This window comes from Drosophila mauritiana, chromosome 2R, assembly GCF_004382145.1.
Source record: "Drosophila mauritiana strain mau12 chromosome 2R, ASM438214v1, whole genome shotgun sequence".
Classification (NCBI taxonomy): Eukaryota; Metazoa; Arthropoda; class Insecta; order Diptera; family Drosophilidae; genus Drosophila; species Drosophila mauritiana.
The window spans coordinates 9,729,674-9,745,292 of record NC_046668.1 but is presented as its reverse complement, the minus strand read 5'-3'; the positions used below and the strand labels follow the sequence as shown (position 1 = coordinate 9,745,292).

Sequence of the window (15,619 nt, the reverse complement as noted above, 5' to 3'; positions counted from 1 at the left end):
TTGTAAATCTCTAGTATCCAAATTTGTTGTGCAAGATAAATTATAGAGAGTTACGAGAATGGACCACGCTATAACGCCGGAACCGCACTTGGTGCCAGGGTAAGCAAACTGAATTGCTTCACTGATGGATGAACTTATCAAAGATGTTTCTGTATCATTTAGTTACACTGGTCACTGCGCCCAGAATCGCGACCGAGTGGGCCGAACTTATGGCCGTCAGACGCACAAGCTGTTAATAGACCCCTGTATTTACCACGCTCCCGAACTGATAGTGGCTCCCATTCATGCCAAGCGCGGCCTCAAGGACTATCCCACAGAGCAGGAGCTGAAGATTCTGCGCACTCGCGAGGGTTTGGTGGACTCCGTTTACCGGCATCCCATATTACCTGGCTACGCCGGCTTTGTCCCGAACAAAGTGAGTCAGATTGGCAAGCGATATGTTGCTGCCGCATCCGCTGGAGTAGCTCGGCATGAGACGCTGATGGAGTTGTATCGGTGCGAGAACCGGACGCTCAGGCATCGTGATCTACTGGAGAGTGGGAACGGTCTCTTCGACCGCAAGATCAACGAAAGACTGCTGCCACAGACCTACTACCGATCGCCCCTGATCCCGGTGACGGGAGTGTCCAAGGGCATTAAGGATGAGTCTTGTCCGCCGAAAACAGAGAAACTCTGCTATAGCAAGTTCACATCGCCGCACTTCCTAGAGGATGAAGATGCCGACAAGTTCATAATCAATGGTTACTCCGGCCACATTCCCATGTCAGTGACCCGATTCGGGGAGTCCAACAAGGTGCTGACCAACCGCGCACTGTGCAGCTTCTCGGACTATATGTACAAGCGGAAGCGGGACACGTGGTGTTGTGGCCAGGATCTCAGCCGGCCGGCCATCACCTGCCCGCCCGTGGGACACTTCGTCGTCTACCACGAGGACAGCGGAATGGTGCCCAACTATGCGGGTCACGTTCCCGGAGAGACGTACAAGTTCGGACGCACCTACGCCAAGACCACCTACGATGCGAAGCGCTGGCTGGAGGTGCACAAGAATCTTACCGTGCTGCCCGAGGTGGCCAATCTGGATTACGCCTACTGAGGAGATCCACCTGCGGGTATTTTTCCTCCGGACATGTTCGAATTGTAACGCTTATTTCAAGGCCTTGCCACCCCACGTCGCAAGTGCAGCATTTATTGTCCTTGTCTCACCTGGTCCCACTGGCGATTGTTGTGATGTATCGATACAACAACAACATCCCCAGCTTTCTATCTACGTCGTTCGTTGCAGCAAATAAATAAGTTTTAATTGATTGTGCGCCTTTAAAATGTACGAATTGTGGGTTATGCCGTGACCAACTGCAGTGCAGTGCCTCTAATAGTCGGCACCAGTGTAAAATCGGCTGTTCGGGGAGCAAAGGAAGCCTAAAGTGTCCATAAAACGCCAAAGGAAAAAATCTTTAGAATCGAATTCGAACAATTCAAACACACACACGTAGTGCTGCACCGTTCACACACCGCCGTAGAGTACAGTACCGCAGTGCGTGCGAGCGAAACGACCCGTGTCTCGGCAGATAACATACATTTGTATACCTCTCTTTCAAGTGGTGAGTTGAATGCCGATTATGCACCCTGCACGCGTCGCGCCGAGCATTGTATGCAATAAGTGAAGTGCACAGCCGCGAAAAAAAAGAACAGTATAGTGAAACAGGAAACCCCCTGGAAACTCAAATTGCCTATCTGCACAGATCCCTATAGAACTCCCCTCTCACCCCTTATTCACAACCGAGATTTATGGCGGGAACTCGAACGGAGTGTGCGCACAGGTCACTAACAAGTCGGTGCGACCCCAACTGCGGTCGACTTGTTTATTAAGAGCGAACAAACGAATAAAAATAAAAACAAAAATATATATGTAATTTGTTGTAGCAGGTGAGATTTACGACTCTATGTTGAATTCGGAGAGGAGAGAGTTCTTCGTATTGAGAACGGGGGCGAATGGGAAACCGTGAAAAACCGCCAAAATGGGTTGAGTTCTTTTTGCATCGATTTTCCCGGCCGGAATGAGAAAATTTCAAATTGTGGTTTTTAACCGATTATGAATTTACCAAAATAGTTAAAAGAAATACATAATAAACAACTTGGCATCTTGGAAAGTGTATTGATATTATAACTTGAAATGTAATATATAGACGATTTTTAAAACGCCGTAGATCGATATAATTAATAGTTAAAGTGCAAATATACATATATTATGTTCATTAATCAATGTTTTTGTTCGCTTCTTCCTTGTCCATTGAAGTACGAGAATTGAAACAAACAGTAAATGGAAATAGTGAAATTGCGACAGCATGATAATATTAGAAATATAACGGAACCAGTAATAGTCCATTGAGAAGCAGGTACCTAGTAACGGTTGCACTCTTTTCCAATTGCAGAAGAGCGAGTAGAGTGATGAGCGAATCTCTATCTTCTCAAGTGGAGGAGACCAAGGTGTCCGATGAAGATGGTGTAAAAGAGAAAGCTGAAGTGTCCACCGCCAAAGATTCGGCGGAAACGGCTATGGAAGTGGAAGCAGATGAGGCTGGTGGTCAGCAGCCGGAGCAAAGTGAATTGTTGGATAAGGAGAAATCTGCCACGGTGGACATAAACACACTCACTCCCTCGACGCCCTCACAAACCCCGCCACAACTGCTGGCCGGCGAAACAGCCACATCGGGAAGCACGGCCGTCATTCCGGAAAATATCCTGTCCCCGCCCAAGTCAGAAACTCAAACCGATGAGACTAACACGGCAACATCGACGTCCTGCTCCCCAGCCTCTGACGGTCAGCGGTCGCCGGCGGCGGAGCAACAGTCATCGGCACCACCGCCACAGGTACAGGCGCAGGCCACAGCGGCGCCGGTCAATGGCTCCGTACCAAAGTCGGGGAAACCCCTCTCCACAGCGCTCAGCGGCAAGAAGACCAGCAAAGCGGCCACTACGTCACCACGTGCATCCCGATGCCGCAAAACCAAGGCGCTGCCCATGTACGAAAGCGAAATCAGCGACAACAAGATGGGTATCAAACTGTGCATCAAGAAATCTGATGCCGGTGAAGGCGCACCTGCTGGGGTCACATCTCCGCCAGTTACAGTTCCCGCAGCAACAAAAACTGTGCGCAAGCGCGTCCGTAAACCAAAGCAACAGGACAGCGATGAGGCCGAGTATGAGCCGCGCAAGAAAAAAGGCGGTGGGGGTGGTAGTGGCGGCGAAAAGAAGGTTTCAACGAGTCCGGATGCTGCGGAGGCGGCTGGCGAACCAATCGAGCAGAGTGTCTGGGCTCAAAAGCTGCCCGAGGAAGTCCTATTCAGGGTGAGAATTAAACCAAGCAGCATATAAATAAATGGTGTTCGTAATATGAATTCATTTTACAGATCTTTGAGCATGCTGTGGATACACAGGGCTGCCTGCCCACCCTGTTTCGCCTTGGCAGAGTTTGCTCGCTCTGGCGACAGGTTTCTCTTAGGCCTACTCTGTGGCGCACCATGGATCTTACCACATGGGTCAAAGAGAAGTATCGCACCGAACTCAAGCTCAAGTGGTTTGTCGACAACCGCTGCAGTGCCTGTACAGACTTGAATGTTTGTAAGTTGAAAAGTATGGTCTTGAAACTATAATTTCATTTAAAAAATATATCCTTTCAGCCAATTGGAAAATATCAGACATAAATTGCTTCCTTGCCAAATTGTCAAGCGGATGCCCGAATCTTCAAGGCATTACGCTCTCCGGCTGGAAAGGTTTCACCTCGGATCATCTTACGTATTTGGTGGATAACATGCACAAGTTGCAGCGCCTGGACTTAAGTTCCATCAATGTATGTTGTGGCCTGTGGTTGCGAAGCTATATCTGATCCAAATTTGTATCACAGGTTGAGATGAATGCCAGCAAGAGCGCCGTGGGTGTCAACTCCCTATGCAATGCACTACAGACTATGGGCAGCCGTCTAACGCATCTCTATTTGGCGCACAATCGTCTGGCAGGAATACCACAAATAGTCGGAATTCTTTCGGTGAGTACAACGCTTTATTACCATTTATTTTGTATGGCTTATTGGCTTCTTTTTCATATTGCAGACGCACTGTCCGAATCTAACATTATTGGATCTCTCGAACGTGACCACTCAGGCCACATCACACGGTGTACTCCACATTGAGAAGTTACAGCGTGGCTGCCAGAAGCTAAAGGTCCTGCGTGTGACAAACTCTCATATAACGCCAAGCACGGCATCAATGCAGGAAATTGTAAGATTTGCATTTCAATGTACGAACTATGTTCTAAAAGAAAGCATTTGCAGATGGACTCACCTGGTTTCCCAGAACTTGAAGAACTGTCCGTGGCTGCCTTAACAGATGAATCCCGCATCATAAGCGACGACCATCTGCAACGCATCCTTAAGAGCAGCTCCAAGCTAAAGCTGCTGGACGTACGCAACTGCACACGGCTGACGCACGAGAGCCTAATCCGCCTGCCTGCCTGGGATATCAAGCATTTATTCCTGTCAGGTTGCTCAGTCACACGGGATATGGGGTAGGTCTAATTAGTATTATTATGCAGAACACAGACTAATCAAAAGTTTTCCCAACGTAGGTCGGGTCTGGAACTCATTGCCTCAAAGTGGGCGCACAGTCTCATAGAACTGGATTTGGCTTGGGCGAATATGCAGCAGCCCATTGATAATGCGTTGCGCGCCCTAGCAGAAAAGGGCAGAGATTCGCCGTTGGCGTGAGTATATATTGAACTAATGTATCTATTGTGTGCTAATAAATTTCAATTTATTTCTGCCCTGCAGTCATTTAAATCTGTGCGGCTCGTCTGTTTCCGATGAGGCGGTAAAGGAAATACTGACGAACTGCCAAAATATGAGCTCCATCAACCTGGCATCGTGCCGTGGTCTGCCGCGAGGCGTCAAGCGCCTAATGCAGGGGCCGCAGGAGCTAGGCGAACTCCGGGAGGTTCTGGGGGTGCAGCTGAAGAGCAGCAGCGGGAGCAACTAATCCAGTCAGTGGGCAAATCCACACATCGGTTTTATTGTTGATCAGGCGGGCCAAGTTTAAATGTAATTTAAATTGTTGCATCCCTCTTCGCGCGAAAGGCGTTTAGCGCTTTGTTGATTTTGTAATGTAGTCCGCAAACATATTGCAATATTTGCATATTTGCAATCGCTTGCATCTTCCAATAATGCTTATCTTGTTTATAGGCCCTAGAGCGTAACTACTGTACTAGCATAGTATTCTCTTCTGCACAGCGGCAGCAGCGAGTTCCTCCCTTTTGTGGAGGTGCCCGCATTAGATGCTGTGCGAATAAGCAACCTTTTGTAAATGCAATATGTATTCATAACTAAGTTGATTCGAATTTTTTGCAGCGCGAAAATCATTTCCTTTCGAAGACAACCGTTGCAACGATTTTCAATGATTTTTTTTAGTATATATAATGGTATATATATTTACTGAATTATTGATAGTTAAGTCCGACCATTGAGCGTTTGTAAAGTATGTATACAAGAATTTAAAATAAGTTTAAAGTGTATAATTCGCAATACAAAAAGAATATATTTACCATAAAGTAGTCGTCAATTCAAAGTCGCCAAGGCAATTTGTAGAATGTTTTAATCCGACAAGAATGTACATATTGGCGTTAGAAAAACTTTCCGATTGGATGTTTTTATATAAAAGAAGTAACCATTTATAAAGGTAGCGCATATACCACACATACATAACATAAATTAAAACAATTCAATTGTTAAGCATTACTAGCAGTTAAGAGACGGCAATTAAAGGTACATTTAATTTAAAATAAACGCAAACATTTTCAATCTACACCCGGCATTATCTCTTGACAGCAAAACACACCGCTCCGTCGGGTTTATAGTATAATTTTATTCAAATATGCGGGAGATAATATTGCATTACGAGCTATGTACGGCCAAGACAGCAATAACAGTACGAACCCAGTTTTGGGTTCGGATACCTCAGTCCTATATCGTATCGATCAGATCATCTAGTTCTTCTGCAGCTTGTCCACGTCCTGAATGTAATCAGTGCCGACCTTCACGATGGCGGCGCCAGTTCCCAAGCCCGCCAGGGTGGCCAGCAGCGCATTGTCCTGTGGTAGGGCGGACTTGATAAGCGCCCAGGCCAGAACGGATCCCATGGAGAAGAGGGTGGCGCCGAGCAGAGCGTATGCACCTCGCTTGTTGTTCTTCACGTCCTTCAGGTGGGGCCTGCCGTAAATGTAGAAGGCACTGCCCACCACGGCAGAGATGAGGAACACGTTCGTCAGGTCCTTCTTGGGCAGGATTTTGGGCACGATCTGTGGGTTCATAACATTCACCGCAAGGGCTCCGTAGCTCACCAGGCCGTGCAGCGGTATGTAGTAGTTGAACACATTATCCCGGGTGAAGGGCTTGAGTCCCACTTTGTCGCATATGCTGCAGGCGTCTTTTGACTGTGTCCCGGCCATTATTTTTGATGAAAATGCAATTAAGTTTTTTGGATCCCGGTGAGGTCGACGAGTCTTCTTCTTCTTGTTATGTAAAGAATAGGGCTGCCAGGTCGCGATATATGTGAAAGTTATGCCGGGCTTCGCGGACAATCTGCAGATGGAATATCACTGGTTCTAGGTAGATATGTGTAAAGATGTAAATGTTTTGGCCAATATATGTCAATGTCTGAGAGTTCCTAATATATTAATGTAAACATCTGACAGTGAGGCGTACGTGTTTTCAAAGGCTTTAACGCATGGAAGGCTCATATGAGTGGGCGTATTAGCAGAACATTAGCCCTGATATTTGGTGAATGTATAATTAAAAACAAAGGTTACGCCTATTTTCTTGGCTGGTTTTTAAAAAATTTTCAAATTATTTATATGAGTGGTTCCGGAACGAGTCACCTTTTTGAACAAGAAGTGTCAACTCTGTTGAACAGCCGGCACGGTGTGCAAAACCAGGTGGCAACACCAGCCGGCGCAGGAGAATGAGTGGAGGAGTGCCTGAGAGGTGGGAGGACCGAATGGGGAGAGACAGAGAGCGAAATAGGTGCGAAAAATTTGTAGTTGCCTGGAAATTCCTCGATTTCAATTTGCAAAAAGTAAATATCAGCCGCCCCAAAGCAACGTCGATAAATGTGCGCGCCCCGCGAGCAGAAAACAACCAACACCAGCTCCTGAAGCACTTCAGTCCAGAGATATCGCCGAGAGCCACAGTGCAGCAGATCCGTAAACGACATGTTGACGCACAAAACTTGTCAGGCACGTAAGAAAATGCAGGTGAGTGCGCCAAATGAAAACGGAAAGGAAAGCGGACACCAAAGCCCAAACTAATTCAATTAAACCGCCGGACGCCAGGTTTCCTTCGTGATACGGGACGCCGAGGAGAAACAGCACCGGAATGGCGTCAACGCTCTGCAGCTGGATGCCAATAACGGCAAGTTGTACTCCGCCGGTCGAGACGCCATCATCCGTGTGTGGAATACACGGACGGACTCCAGCGAGAAGTACATACAATCGATGGAGCACCACAACGACTGGGTCAACGACATAGTACTTTGCTGCAATGGCAGGAACCGTGAGTTGCTCCACAGATCAGATTAGATTCATATATCATTCAATCTTTCGCACTGTTAGTTATTAGCGCCAGCTGTGATACCACGGTGAAGGTGTGGAACGCCCAGAAAGGCTTCTGCATGTCCACCCTGCGGACCCATCGCGACTACGTACAGGCGTTGGCCTACGCCAAGGATCGGGAGCAGGTGGCCAGCGCTGGGCTGGACAAGGCCATCTTCCTGTGGGACGTGAACACACTGACCGCGCTCACGGCGAGCAATAACACGGTTACCACCTCTAGTCTAACCGGGTCCAAGGACTCCATCTACAGCTTGGCCATGAATCCATCGGGCACCGTGATTGTGAGCGGGTCCACGGAGAATATACTGCGTATCTGGGATCCCCGCACTTGTATGCGTATCATGAAGCTGCGAGGCCATACGGAGAACGTGCGCTGCTTGGTGGTGTCGCCCGATGGAAACCAGGTGGTGTCTGGCAGTTCCGACGGCACGATCAAGGTGTGGAACCTGGGCCAACAACGCTGTGTTCAAACCATCCACGTGCACAAGGAGGGCGTGTGGTCGCTTCTGATGAGCGAGAACTTCCAGTACATCATCTCCGGCAGCCGTGATCGCAACATCATTGTGACCGAGATGCGGAACCCTAGTAACAAGACGCTTGTTTGCGAGGAGCAGGCGCCCGTGCTGAGTCTGGGCTACAACATCGACAAGACTGGGGTGTGGGCCACCACCTGGAACTCGGACATTCGCTGCTGGAAGCTGCCCATGTACGACAGGTGCACATTGAATTCCTCGGGCGGAATGGACGCGCAGTGGACACAGGGCGGCACTGAGGTGGCCTGCATAAAAGGTGGAGCCGCCATCAAGGAGTGCGCGGTGCTGAACGACAAGCGTTATATAATAACCAAGGACTCACAAGATCAGGTCGTGGTGTACGATGTGCTGAGAGTTGTCAAAAAAGAGCAATTGGGCGCCGTTGACTACGAAGCGGAGGTGAAGAAGCGTAATAAGCAGGTTTACATTCCAAACTGGTTCACTGTTGATCTAAAAACCGGGGTGAGTTAACCTCTATTGAAGCTTAAGTTCGTTTAACTTAATAATACTTTGCAGATGCCAACGATTGTATTGGGCCAGGAGGAAGTGGATTGCTTTTCCGCTTGGGTTTCCATTGAAGCTGGACTGCCGGAGTGCGTCGATCCCACAACAGAGATTAAGGTTCATCGCCCATAAGACCCAAATTAAATGCTTATTAAAATGCTTTGTTTTTTATAGATCAACTATGGCAAATTACTTTTAGAGGCCCTGCTAGAGTACTGGACACCACCGCATAGCATACCACCAAACGAAATGGAACCCGATATGCACGGCAATGGCTACTTCCAAGTGCCCAAGCACACGCCCGTCATCTTTAGGTTAGTGGCTGTGATATAACCTTATCTGCACCATAACTAATTTCTCAAATTTCTGGATAAATCAAATAGTGAAGTGGGCGGCCGCACTGTTTGCCGACTTTTGGTACGCGATGCAGCTGGCGATAGCGAAAGTACCCTGCTCCACGAAACGGCGCCACAGTGGGTGACCGACGTGGTGATCGAGAAGAACATTCCCAAGTTCCTCAAAATACCGTTCTTCCTGCAGCCTCACCCGCAAATGACCAAGCCTGAACGAACGAAGAAGGTAGCCGTCCTCGATGCCAAAAAAAAATTCATGTTCTAACACGATTTATATTCACTTTTAAGGATCGCCTGGTGGCTAATGAATTTATTCAGTGTCGCAAGGTCTGCGAGCACGTGCTTGAAAAGGTGCTGAATGCGGAAACTACTCCAAGTGGGGGCAATGCTAACAATTCACTGCAGAATAGCCAGAGCGATGCTAATTCGGAGGGATCCCAACTGCCAGCTGAGGAACGAATTGAACTGTGGTGTAACGATGTGGTAAGACAAATGGACAAATCTCATTTAAAGGCCCTCGTTCACCGTCTTTCCTTTAAAGGTTGTGGACCCCAACATGGACCTGCGCACGGTGCGCCACTTTATCTGGAAGCAGTCGACCGATCTAACGTTTCAGTACAAGACCAAACAGAATTTCAACTACGATGGTAAATAAGAGAGCCCACGCATAGACCAACACAAGAACACCTATCACAAACACAACGCATACTTGATTTCTGCAATTGCCATTGCCTAACCGAGAGTTGTGCTTATATATATCCGCCCCTAGGTTCGATCGGGGATAGCTTGGAGCGCGTGACGCGCAAGTATTGAACGCTGGCAAGTGATCTCCCGCCTAACCGAAGCAGTACCGATGCATTATTGAATGAGAACGAGATTGAGCAGATCGATTAACAATTTATATTTTTATAAGTTGATTTTGCAATATATTTGAGTTAACTTGCGATTCGTCTCGTTGACAAACACAAACACATTCAAGGAGAATCTGTACGAGCGTTAACTTTAAATTTAAAAGTGCACCGGAGTACTTTTGTTTGTTCACTTCTCGTTAGGAATAAATATGTACTTCAGATTCAGACTTATAACAATTAAGCTTGCGACACACGTAGATAAGCATTGCAAAGGAGTAACTGCAGACATACCATTAAATCGTATTTGCATCTGAAGCAACTAGACCTAGAGTATTGCGCATATATGTATGTATGTAATATTCACACTTGTTTCACATTAGGTTTATACATAATTATTTACATAGTACATACATAGGTATAAGAAATCTGTTAAATATACAGAAAAATCAATGCAATGGTAGTAGCCCCACTTGTAAAGAGCTCTATGCAAGCCAATTTGTACATAAGTAATAAGCGAAAATCGAAAACCAGGATGAAAATCAATTAAAGTTATTAAATTATTTGGAAATCAAGCCTGTCTCTCAGTCCCTAAGATGATTACCCGCCCTCTTAACTAACTAGGAGTGCGCTCCTAACGCCGACGTCGGGTGCCCGCCACTCGGGAATAGGACTCGATGCAGGTCAGCAGGCTGAGCAGCTGTTGCTTCAGCGTCGAGGGTATGTGGTATCCGTGGATAATCCTTCGTGGCGCGTTGCTTGTCCGAATCAGCCAGCGGGCGACCAGCCAGAGGCAGTTTTCGCGCAGCGATCTCATCGGAAAGTGGATCAGCACTTCGCTGCGCACATCAACCAGCTGATCCGGACTCTGCTGGTTCTTTGGCACCCGCACCCGTATCGGCTGAAAGATCCTCTGTGAGCGTACGTGCATCCGTTCGCCCGTGTAGTAATCCCGGAACAGCCAGCTGTGCGTGGTAAACGTGTTCACGCGCACCTCCTCGAAGGGCTTGAGGGTAAGGTACATGTTCTCCCGATCCCGCTCGCACACCCAGTACAGATCCAGGGTGCGGTAGGTGGTGTTCGCAAACAGCACGTACACCTCCACCTTTCCCTGATCAGCGCCCACCAGCTGCTGGCCGTCGCGGTTGTTCTGCGCTATTTGGAGCGCCATCTCCAGCAGCGTGCTAAGCCGATCTGCAATGGCTGCCAAATCAATTTTCGTTGTTTTTCGTTCGCACAAGCCGTGGTAATTGGATTGAATCAAAACACAACAAACTAACAACAAGTATAGATAAAATTCACTTCTTATCAGTTACGGTAACATTTTTCCTGCTGCGTGTCGCTGCAGCTGGCCACACTTTCGATGAATGTCTTATCGATAAGGGGAAATCAGCTGATTTGCTTCCGCCTCTAGCGAAAAGTAAACAAATAAACACCCAGAAGTAACAAAATATGGCATTTTGCATAGCAGTTATTGGCAAGGATGTGAGTTTTATTTTCCATTTGAATACAATTAATAGCATGACTAATTCCAACAGAACGCCCCCCTGTACCTGACAACTTCCGATATGGAGCAGGAACTGGACTTGCAATATCATGTTAACGCCGCCTTAGACGTCGTGGAGGAGAAGTGTCTGATTGGCAAGGGTTCTCCGGAGTCCAAGGAGCTGTACCTGGGACTACTCTACTCGACAGAGAACCACAAAATGTACTTGTTTTATTATGCTGGTGAATTTCCAACTGAATAGTTGATTTCATTACAGATACGGATTTGTGACCAACACTCGGGTGAAATTCATAGTGGTCATCGACTCCAGCAACGTTGCTCTTCGGGAAAACGAAGTTCGAGCGGTGGGTTTCCCAATCTAACTATCTAAATGAGGGCCCCTATACCTCGTACCCCTTGTATCTTCCAGATCTTCCGAAATCTCCACTTACTCTACACTGATGCCATCTGCAATCCCTTTTACATTCCCGGCGAATCGCTGACTTCAAAGTAAGCGGGCTCCTCCTTATTGAATATATAAGTTACTCATAATACGTCACCTTTTTATCTGCAGGAAGTTCGATCGTGCCGTCCAGAAACTGATGAGCGGCACTGCCTAGCTGTAGATTAATACTGAACGAATAATAAAGCGAATTATTTATCAGATGCATACGTTTTCCTAGGAGGGATGTCAAGGTGGCCTGGCCAAGTGCCCGCCCCAAGCTAGACTCGAATAGAGATACGCACCGGAGATACGCAAACCGGTCGTTGGCTGGCTAGCCGTAGCCAAATATTATGCTAATTCGAGATTTTTGACAAAAATAATTCGAGAATTAATTATATCTTTACAATGTGTCTGCTAGTTGACACATAGTTAGTTAATGTCTCCGCGTCAAACTCGTCTTCCGTCTGTTTTGGGCATTGTCATGGGATTCACTGCGAACTTTAACTGAACGGCAGTAACGAGGCACACATAAACATGTATTTTGTCTTATCTTATGCATAATTAATGAAATTAAATCCTACGCGTCGATAGACTTGAACTTGGGCGCCACCGGCAGAGGAAGCTGAGCATCAGTATCATATAAAAAGCGGACAGAAGTTCCAGTTCGATATCAGTAAGCCTTCTCAAGTCTTTCAGCAATCAACATGAAGTTCTTCGTAAGTCGCTTTATCAAAAATTGATCCTTAAAGGATTCTAGCTGATTGGTTATTTACAATCCTTGTAGATTGCTTTCGCCTGCCTGTTGGCCGTCGCCGTCGCCAACGAAGATGCCAATATTCTCCGTGCCGAGCAGGAAGTGAATGTGGACAACTTTAAGTACGCTCTTGAGCTGGACAACTCTGTCAATGTGCAGCAGAAGGGTGACCTTAACGGCGAAGAGTGGGTGGTGTCCGGAACCCAGTCGTGGAGTTCTCCCGAAGGTGTGCCAGTAAGCATCGAATATGTCGCCGATGGCAACGGTTACAAGGTGCTGTCTGCCAACCCTCCTCTGCCCACCCCACCCCCAATTCCAGAGGCCATCCTGCGTTCTCTGGAGTACATCCGCGCCCACCCCTCCCAGGAATAAATAATGTTAAATAAATGTGTTGAACTTTACTTTCGTAGACTTTTAATTTCATCCTAAAAGGACTGTCGCTTCTTAAACCGAGTGGACAAACATATGTACGCATCGTATAAGCGGACAGAAACTAGTTGGTCAGGGTCAACCAGACAGATGAATTATATTAGTACGTAATATGTGTGTTTCTGACAGATGGTCATTGTTGGGTACGCCATGCTGCTCCTGAAAACTCGTTCAGGGAGTTTTCACTTTCGATTGCTTTGTTCGATAAGGGGTTTCCCCTTTTGTGTGCCTCCACTACTTAGGATCACTTAAGATCGTGTTACGTTATCACGTTTTTGATCAGTTTTGAAACTATACCATACTATCGATCTGGTTTTGCAGTTTTGAAATCGAAGTTCACTTGTTTCCTTAGCATATTTCAGAATAAGAAATTCCATATATTATAATGAAGTATGCAGTTCTTTTTTTTTATTCATAGACATATATTATTCTTTTCTTGCCACCAATAATTCAAAATAAATGAAAAGGTTATTGTTCATTTTTATCTGTGCGAAGACATTTAGCAATCCCTATCTAGTCACGTGATCGCGATGGGATAATCAGGCTCTTTGTTGTCATAATTTGCGATGCAAATGTTAGGCTTTCGGTCTTTGAAAGTGATGCGACCGTTTAAGTTGTGCGATGCAGATTATGCCACTGCAATTATGACGTCGACGGGCAAAGTGAATGCCATCGTAAATTACGTGGTGCAACCAGGGGCAGAAGTAGCAGTATCCGAGGTAACTGAAGTGCCCGATCCGCCGACGATCAAGGCTAACCATCGTCGGCTCTCAAATGTCAAAATAACATTGAAAAGCCTGCGCGCTCCGGTTACCGATTTGCCGCCAAATCGGCATTCTGATTCTGATTCGGATTCGGATTCTGGGTCGTTGGGGCTAATCGCTCTGGAAGCACAACATGGAAAAGCCGACATCTGGCTAGCGTTGAAAACACATCTCAGCGATGATGGATTGAGATGGCGAGAGGGCGATGTCAATATGCCACCGAGGCTGTCGGGGATCAGATCGGGAAACACTGCCGGAAAATGCTCTAACATATGAATAAAAATTTAGTTTATAAAGAGAATTTTAAAAAGCGATGTAGATGACTTTAAAGAGGTATATAACATGTGTTTAAAGCATTTGAAAGCGGTACTTAATTTATTTTTTAATAATATAAGCTTGAAACTCAAATTAGAACTGATTGAGATATTTTTAAATTAAATTAACTTTCAAACATTCAAACCATATTATTTCCTCCGTGTAACTCAATTAGATTTTCCGGATTCTTTGCGGCGCGCCAAGGATTCATTTCTCCCGCTCAGCTGTTGACCATTACTAATTCCTGGCATTTCGAGATATGTGCGTCGCATATATTACTCGCTAATAAATTAATAAGAGCATAAACAAATGGTCAATATGTCAGCGTGACGTCAACTTTTTGGCGGCTGCTTTGGCTGGCGCTGTCATAATTGGAAAGCAACAAACATTTGGCTTCCTCGATTTTCCCAATATTCCATAGCACACATAAACAAATACGTTGGCTGGTTCCGAAAATGTGTGCCACACAAACTGCTATTTTATTAAAATGTATAAATCAATTTGCATATCATGGCATTAAACGAAGCGAGAATTAATATTATGGCTGATTTAAATGTGAATATATGTATGCGAATGGGAAGCAGAATCGCAAAAGACAATATTCGAATCGTTTATAAAAATGTTTTAACACATTGCTCGTTTGATATTTCCATGTCTGTGTGTGTGGAATGATTCCATCCTCTTAATTAATGTCGATTTTTTAATTGCTCGTTAATTTGGTCGTGTTATAAAATGATTTGATGGGCACGTCGTGATTGATTCATAGAGCGTGTCACCACGTTGCCAGCTGGAAAATATGATCAGATTTGATCCAATTATGAGGGAATATCTGATACATATTTAAATGAGCACCACTTAAGCGTACACTGGGCGAAATTCAACTGCTAGTAACTGCTACTACTACAACAATTTCGTCTGGAATTTCATTGACTCATTTCGTATGGTAATTTGCTAATAAAAGCGAAACCGAAATTCAAAAGCCGTGGATCAGGGTAGGTTTTTAGTTTCAGCCGGAGTTTGTAGTTATTTAATTGGCTAAAAACAAAGACCAGTATTCCGTCCCAAAAGTATAAAAAGAGATGTTTAAATAAGGTTATTTAAGACTTTTTTTTATCGTCATTAAGCGTGCTTAATTTTAACAGATGGTGACAGCGCATTTGAAACTGGTTTATCAACAGCATGATTTAGAATGATTCCAGCTGCCTAAGAATCTGATAGTGATTTTCCCGCAGTGTCGGGTAAAAATAGTCATTGTTAAGCTTAGCAAACCACTACAAAATCGTATTGTAGTGGGTGGATGTGGTTCGGATCGTCTGCTCTTGGTGGTGGTGGTGGTGGCGGTGGCATTGGTGGTGCTGCTGCTTTCTGGTGGCCAGGCGCAGTAAATTCGGCAATGCTCAATGGTTTTACAGTGCTTTTCGTATTTTCCTTTTTTTCACTCCACGAAAATTAGAAAAACACATTTTCGTGTGCGCGTTCACTTCTTTTGTTTATTTCGCTTGGTTTTATTTTCGAAATGCTGCTGAAAACCATAA

The 15,619-nt window shown here is 45.8% G+C and overlaps 7 protein-coding genes across 9 annotated transcripts; 5 read left to right on the top strand and 2 right to left on the bottom strand.

Moving 5' to 3' along the window:
• Positions 1–8: 8 nt before the first annotated feature.
• On the top strand, positions 9–1,304 carry LOC117138328 (UPF0605 protein CG18335). Its single transcript, XM_033300365.1, has 2 exons — positions 9–99; positions 163–1,304. The coding sequence occupies exons 1-2, from the start codon at positions 59–61 to the stop codon at positions 1,091–1,093; spliced, it is 972 nt and encodes a 323-aa protein (XP_033156256.1). The 5' UTR covers positions 9–58; the 3' UTR covers positions 1,094–1,304.
• LOC117138324 (F-box/LRR-repeat protein 6) lies at positions 1,126–5,477 on the top strand. 3 transcript variants are annotated; one of them, XM_033300362.1, is made up of 9 exons: positions 1,126–1,321; positions 2,430–3,345; positions 3,408–3,618; positions 3,678–3,847; positions 3,902–4,042; positions 4,107–4,274; positions 4,328–4,560; positions 4,621–4,755; positions 4,823–5,477. In XM_033300362.1, exons 2-9 carry the CDS (start codon positions 2,446–2,448, stop codon positions 5,025–5,027), a joined length of 2,163 nt encoding a protein of 720 aa, XP_033156253.1. In that variant the 5' UTR covers positions 1,126–1,321; positions 2,430–2,445; the 3' UTR covers positions 5,028–5,477. The 3 variants fall into 3 exon arrangements, with proteins under 3 accessions (XP_033156253.1, XP_033156251.1, XP_033156252.1); XM_033300360.1 differs by having other exon boundaries at positions 1,126–1,598; XM_033300361.1 differs by lacking the exon at positions 1,126–1,321 and adding an exon at positions 1,620–1,923.
• Positions 5,478–5,889: 412 nt separating this feature from the next.
• Positions 5,890–6,604, bottom strand: LOC117138331. Its single transcript, XM_033300367.1, has one exon. The coding sequence runs from the start codon at positions 6,490–6,492 to the stop codon at positions 6,031–6,033; it is 462 nt and encodes a 153-aa protein (XP_033156258.1). The 5' UTR covers positions 6,493–6,604; the 3' UTR covers positions 5,890–6,030.
• A 399-nt stretch (positions 6,605–7,003) lies between these two features.
• LOC117138325 (WD repeat-containing protein 48 homolog) lies at positions 7,004–10,462 on the top strand. The gene is made up of 9 exons (XM_033300363.1): positions 7,004–7,296; positions 7,375–7,594; positions 7,654–8,648; positions 8,703–8,807; positions 8,865–9,004; positions 9,074–9,269; positions 9,332–9,526; positions 9,585–9,690; positions 9,813–10,462. Exons 1-9 carry the CDS (start codon positions 7,255–7,257, stop codon positions 9,854–9,856), a joined length of 2,043 nt encoding a protein of 680 aa, XP_033156254.1. The 5' UTR covers positions 7,004–7,254; the 3' UTR covers positions 9,857–10,462.
• LOC117138329 (protein Vhl) lies at positions 9,930–11,213 on the bottom strand. The gene has a single exon (XM_033300366.1). It carries the CDS (start codon positions 11,060–11,062, stop codon positions 10,526–10,528), a length of 537 nt encoding a protein of 178 aa, XP_033156257.1. The 5' UTR covers positions 11,063–11,213; the 3' UTR covers positions 9,930–10,525.
• Positions 11,214–11,265: 52 nt separating this feature from the next.
• On the top strand, positions 11,266–12,043 carry LOC117136275 (trafficking protein particle complex subunit 2-like protein). The gene is made up of 5 exons (XM_033297106.1): positions 11,266–11,376; positions 11,430–11,599; positions 11,655–11,742; positions 11,808–11,887; positions 11,952–12,043. The coding sequence occupies exons 1-5, from the start codon at positions 11,344–11,346 to the stop codon at positions 11,995–11,997; spliced, it is 417 nt and encodes a 138-aa protein (XP_033152997.1). The 5' UTR covers positions 11,266–11,343; the 3' UTR covers positions 11,998–12,043.
• Positions 12,044–12,372: 329 nt separating this feature from the next.
• Positions 12,373–12,977, top strand: LOC117136276 (cuticular protein 47Eg). The gene is made up of 2 exons (XM_033297107.1): positions 12,373–12,538; positions 12,607–12,977. The coding sequence occupies exons 1-2, from the start codon at positions 12,527–12,529 to the stop codon at positions 12,946–12,948; spliced, it is 354 nt and encodes a 117-aa protein (XP_033152998.1). The 5' UTR covers positions 12,373–12,526; the 3' UTR covers positions 12,949–12,977.
• The last annotated feature ends 2,642 nt before the right edge of the window (positions 12,978–15,619 follow it).

Coding starts and splice junctions, on each gene's coding strand:
- LOC117138324 (XM_033300362.1), top strand. CDS start 2,446: ATGAGCGAATCTCTATCTTCTCAAGTGGAGGAGACCAAGGTGTCCGAT. Junction 3,848..3,901: donor TGGACTTAAGTTCCATCAAT/GTATGTTGTGGC, acceptor TTTGTATCACAG/GTTGAGATGAATGCCAGCAA. Junction 4,043..4,106: donor AAATAGTCGGAATTCTTTCG/GTGAGTACAACG, acceptor TTCATATTGCAG/ACGCACTGTCCGAATCTAAC.
- LOC117138329 (XM_033300366.1), bottom strand. CDS start 11,062: ATGGCGCTCCAAATAGCGCAGAACAACCGCGACGGCCAGCAGCTGGTG.
- LOC117136275 (XM_033297106.1), top strand. CDS start 11,344: ATGGCATTTTGCATAGCAGTTATTGGCAAGGAT. Junction 11,600..11,654: donor TCGACAGAGAACCACAAAAT/GTACTTGTTTTA, acceptor ATTTCATTACAG/ATACGGATTTGTGACCAACA. Junction 11,888..11,951: donor GGCGAATCGCTGACTTCAAA/GTAAGCGGGCTC, acceptor TTTTATCTGCAG/GAAGTTCGATCGTGCCGTCC.
- LOC117138331 (XM_033300367.1), bottom strand. CDS start 6,492: ATGGCCGGGACACAGTCAAAAGACGCCTGCAGCATATGCGACAAAGTG.
- LOC117138325 (XM_033300363.1), top strand. CDS start 7,255: ATGTTGACGCACAAAACTTGTCAGGCACGTAAGAAAATGCAG. Junction 8,649..8,702: donor CTGTTGATCTAAAAACCGGG/GTGAGTTAACCT, acceptor AATACTTTGCAG/ATGCCAACGATTGTATTGGG. Junction 9,691..9,812: donor ACAGAATTTCAACTACGATG/GTAAATAAGAGA, acceptor ATCCGCCCCTAG/GTTCGATCGGGGATAGCTTG.
- LOC117138328 (XM_033300365.1), top strand. CDS start 59: ATGGACCACGCTATAACGCCGGAACCGCACTTGGTGCCAGG. Junction 100..162: donor GAACCGCACTTGGTGCCAGG/GTAAGCAAACTG, acceptor TGTATCATTTAG/TTACACTGGTCACTGCGCCC.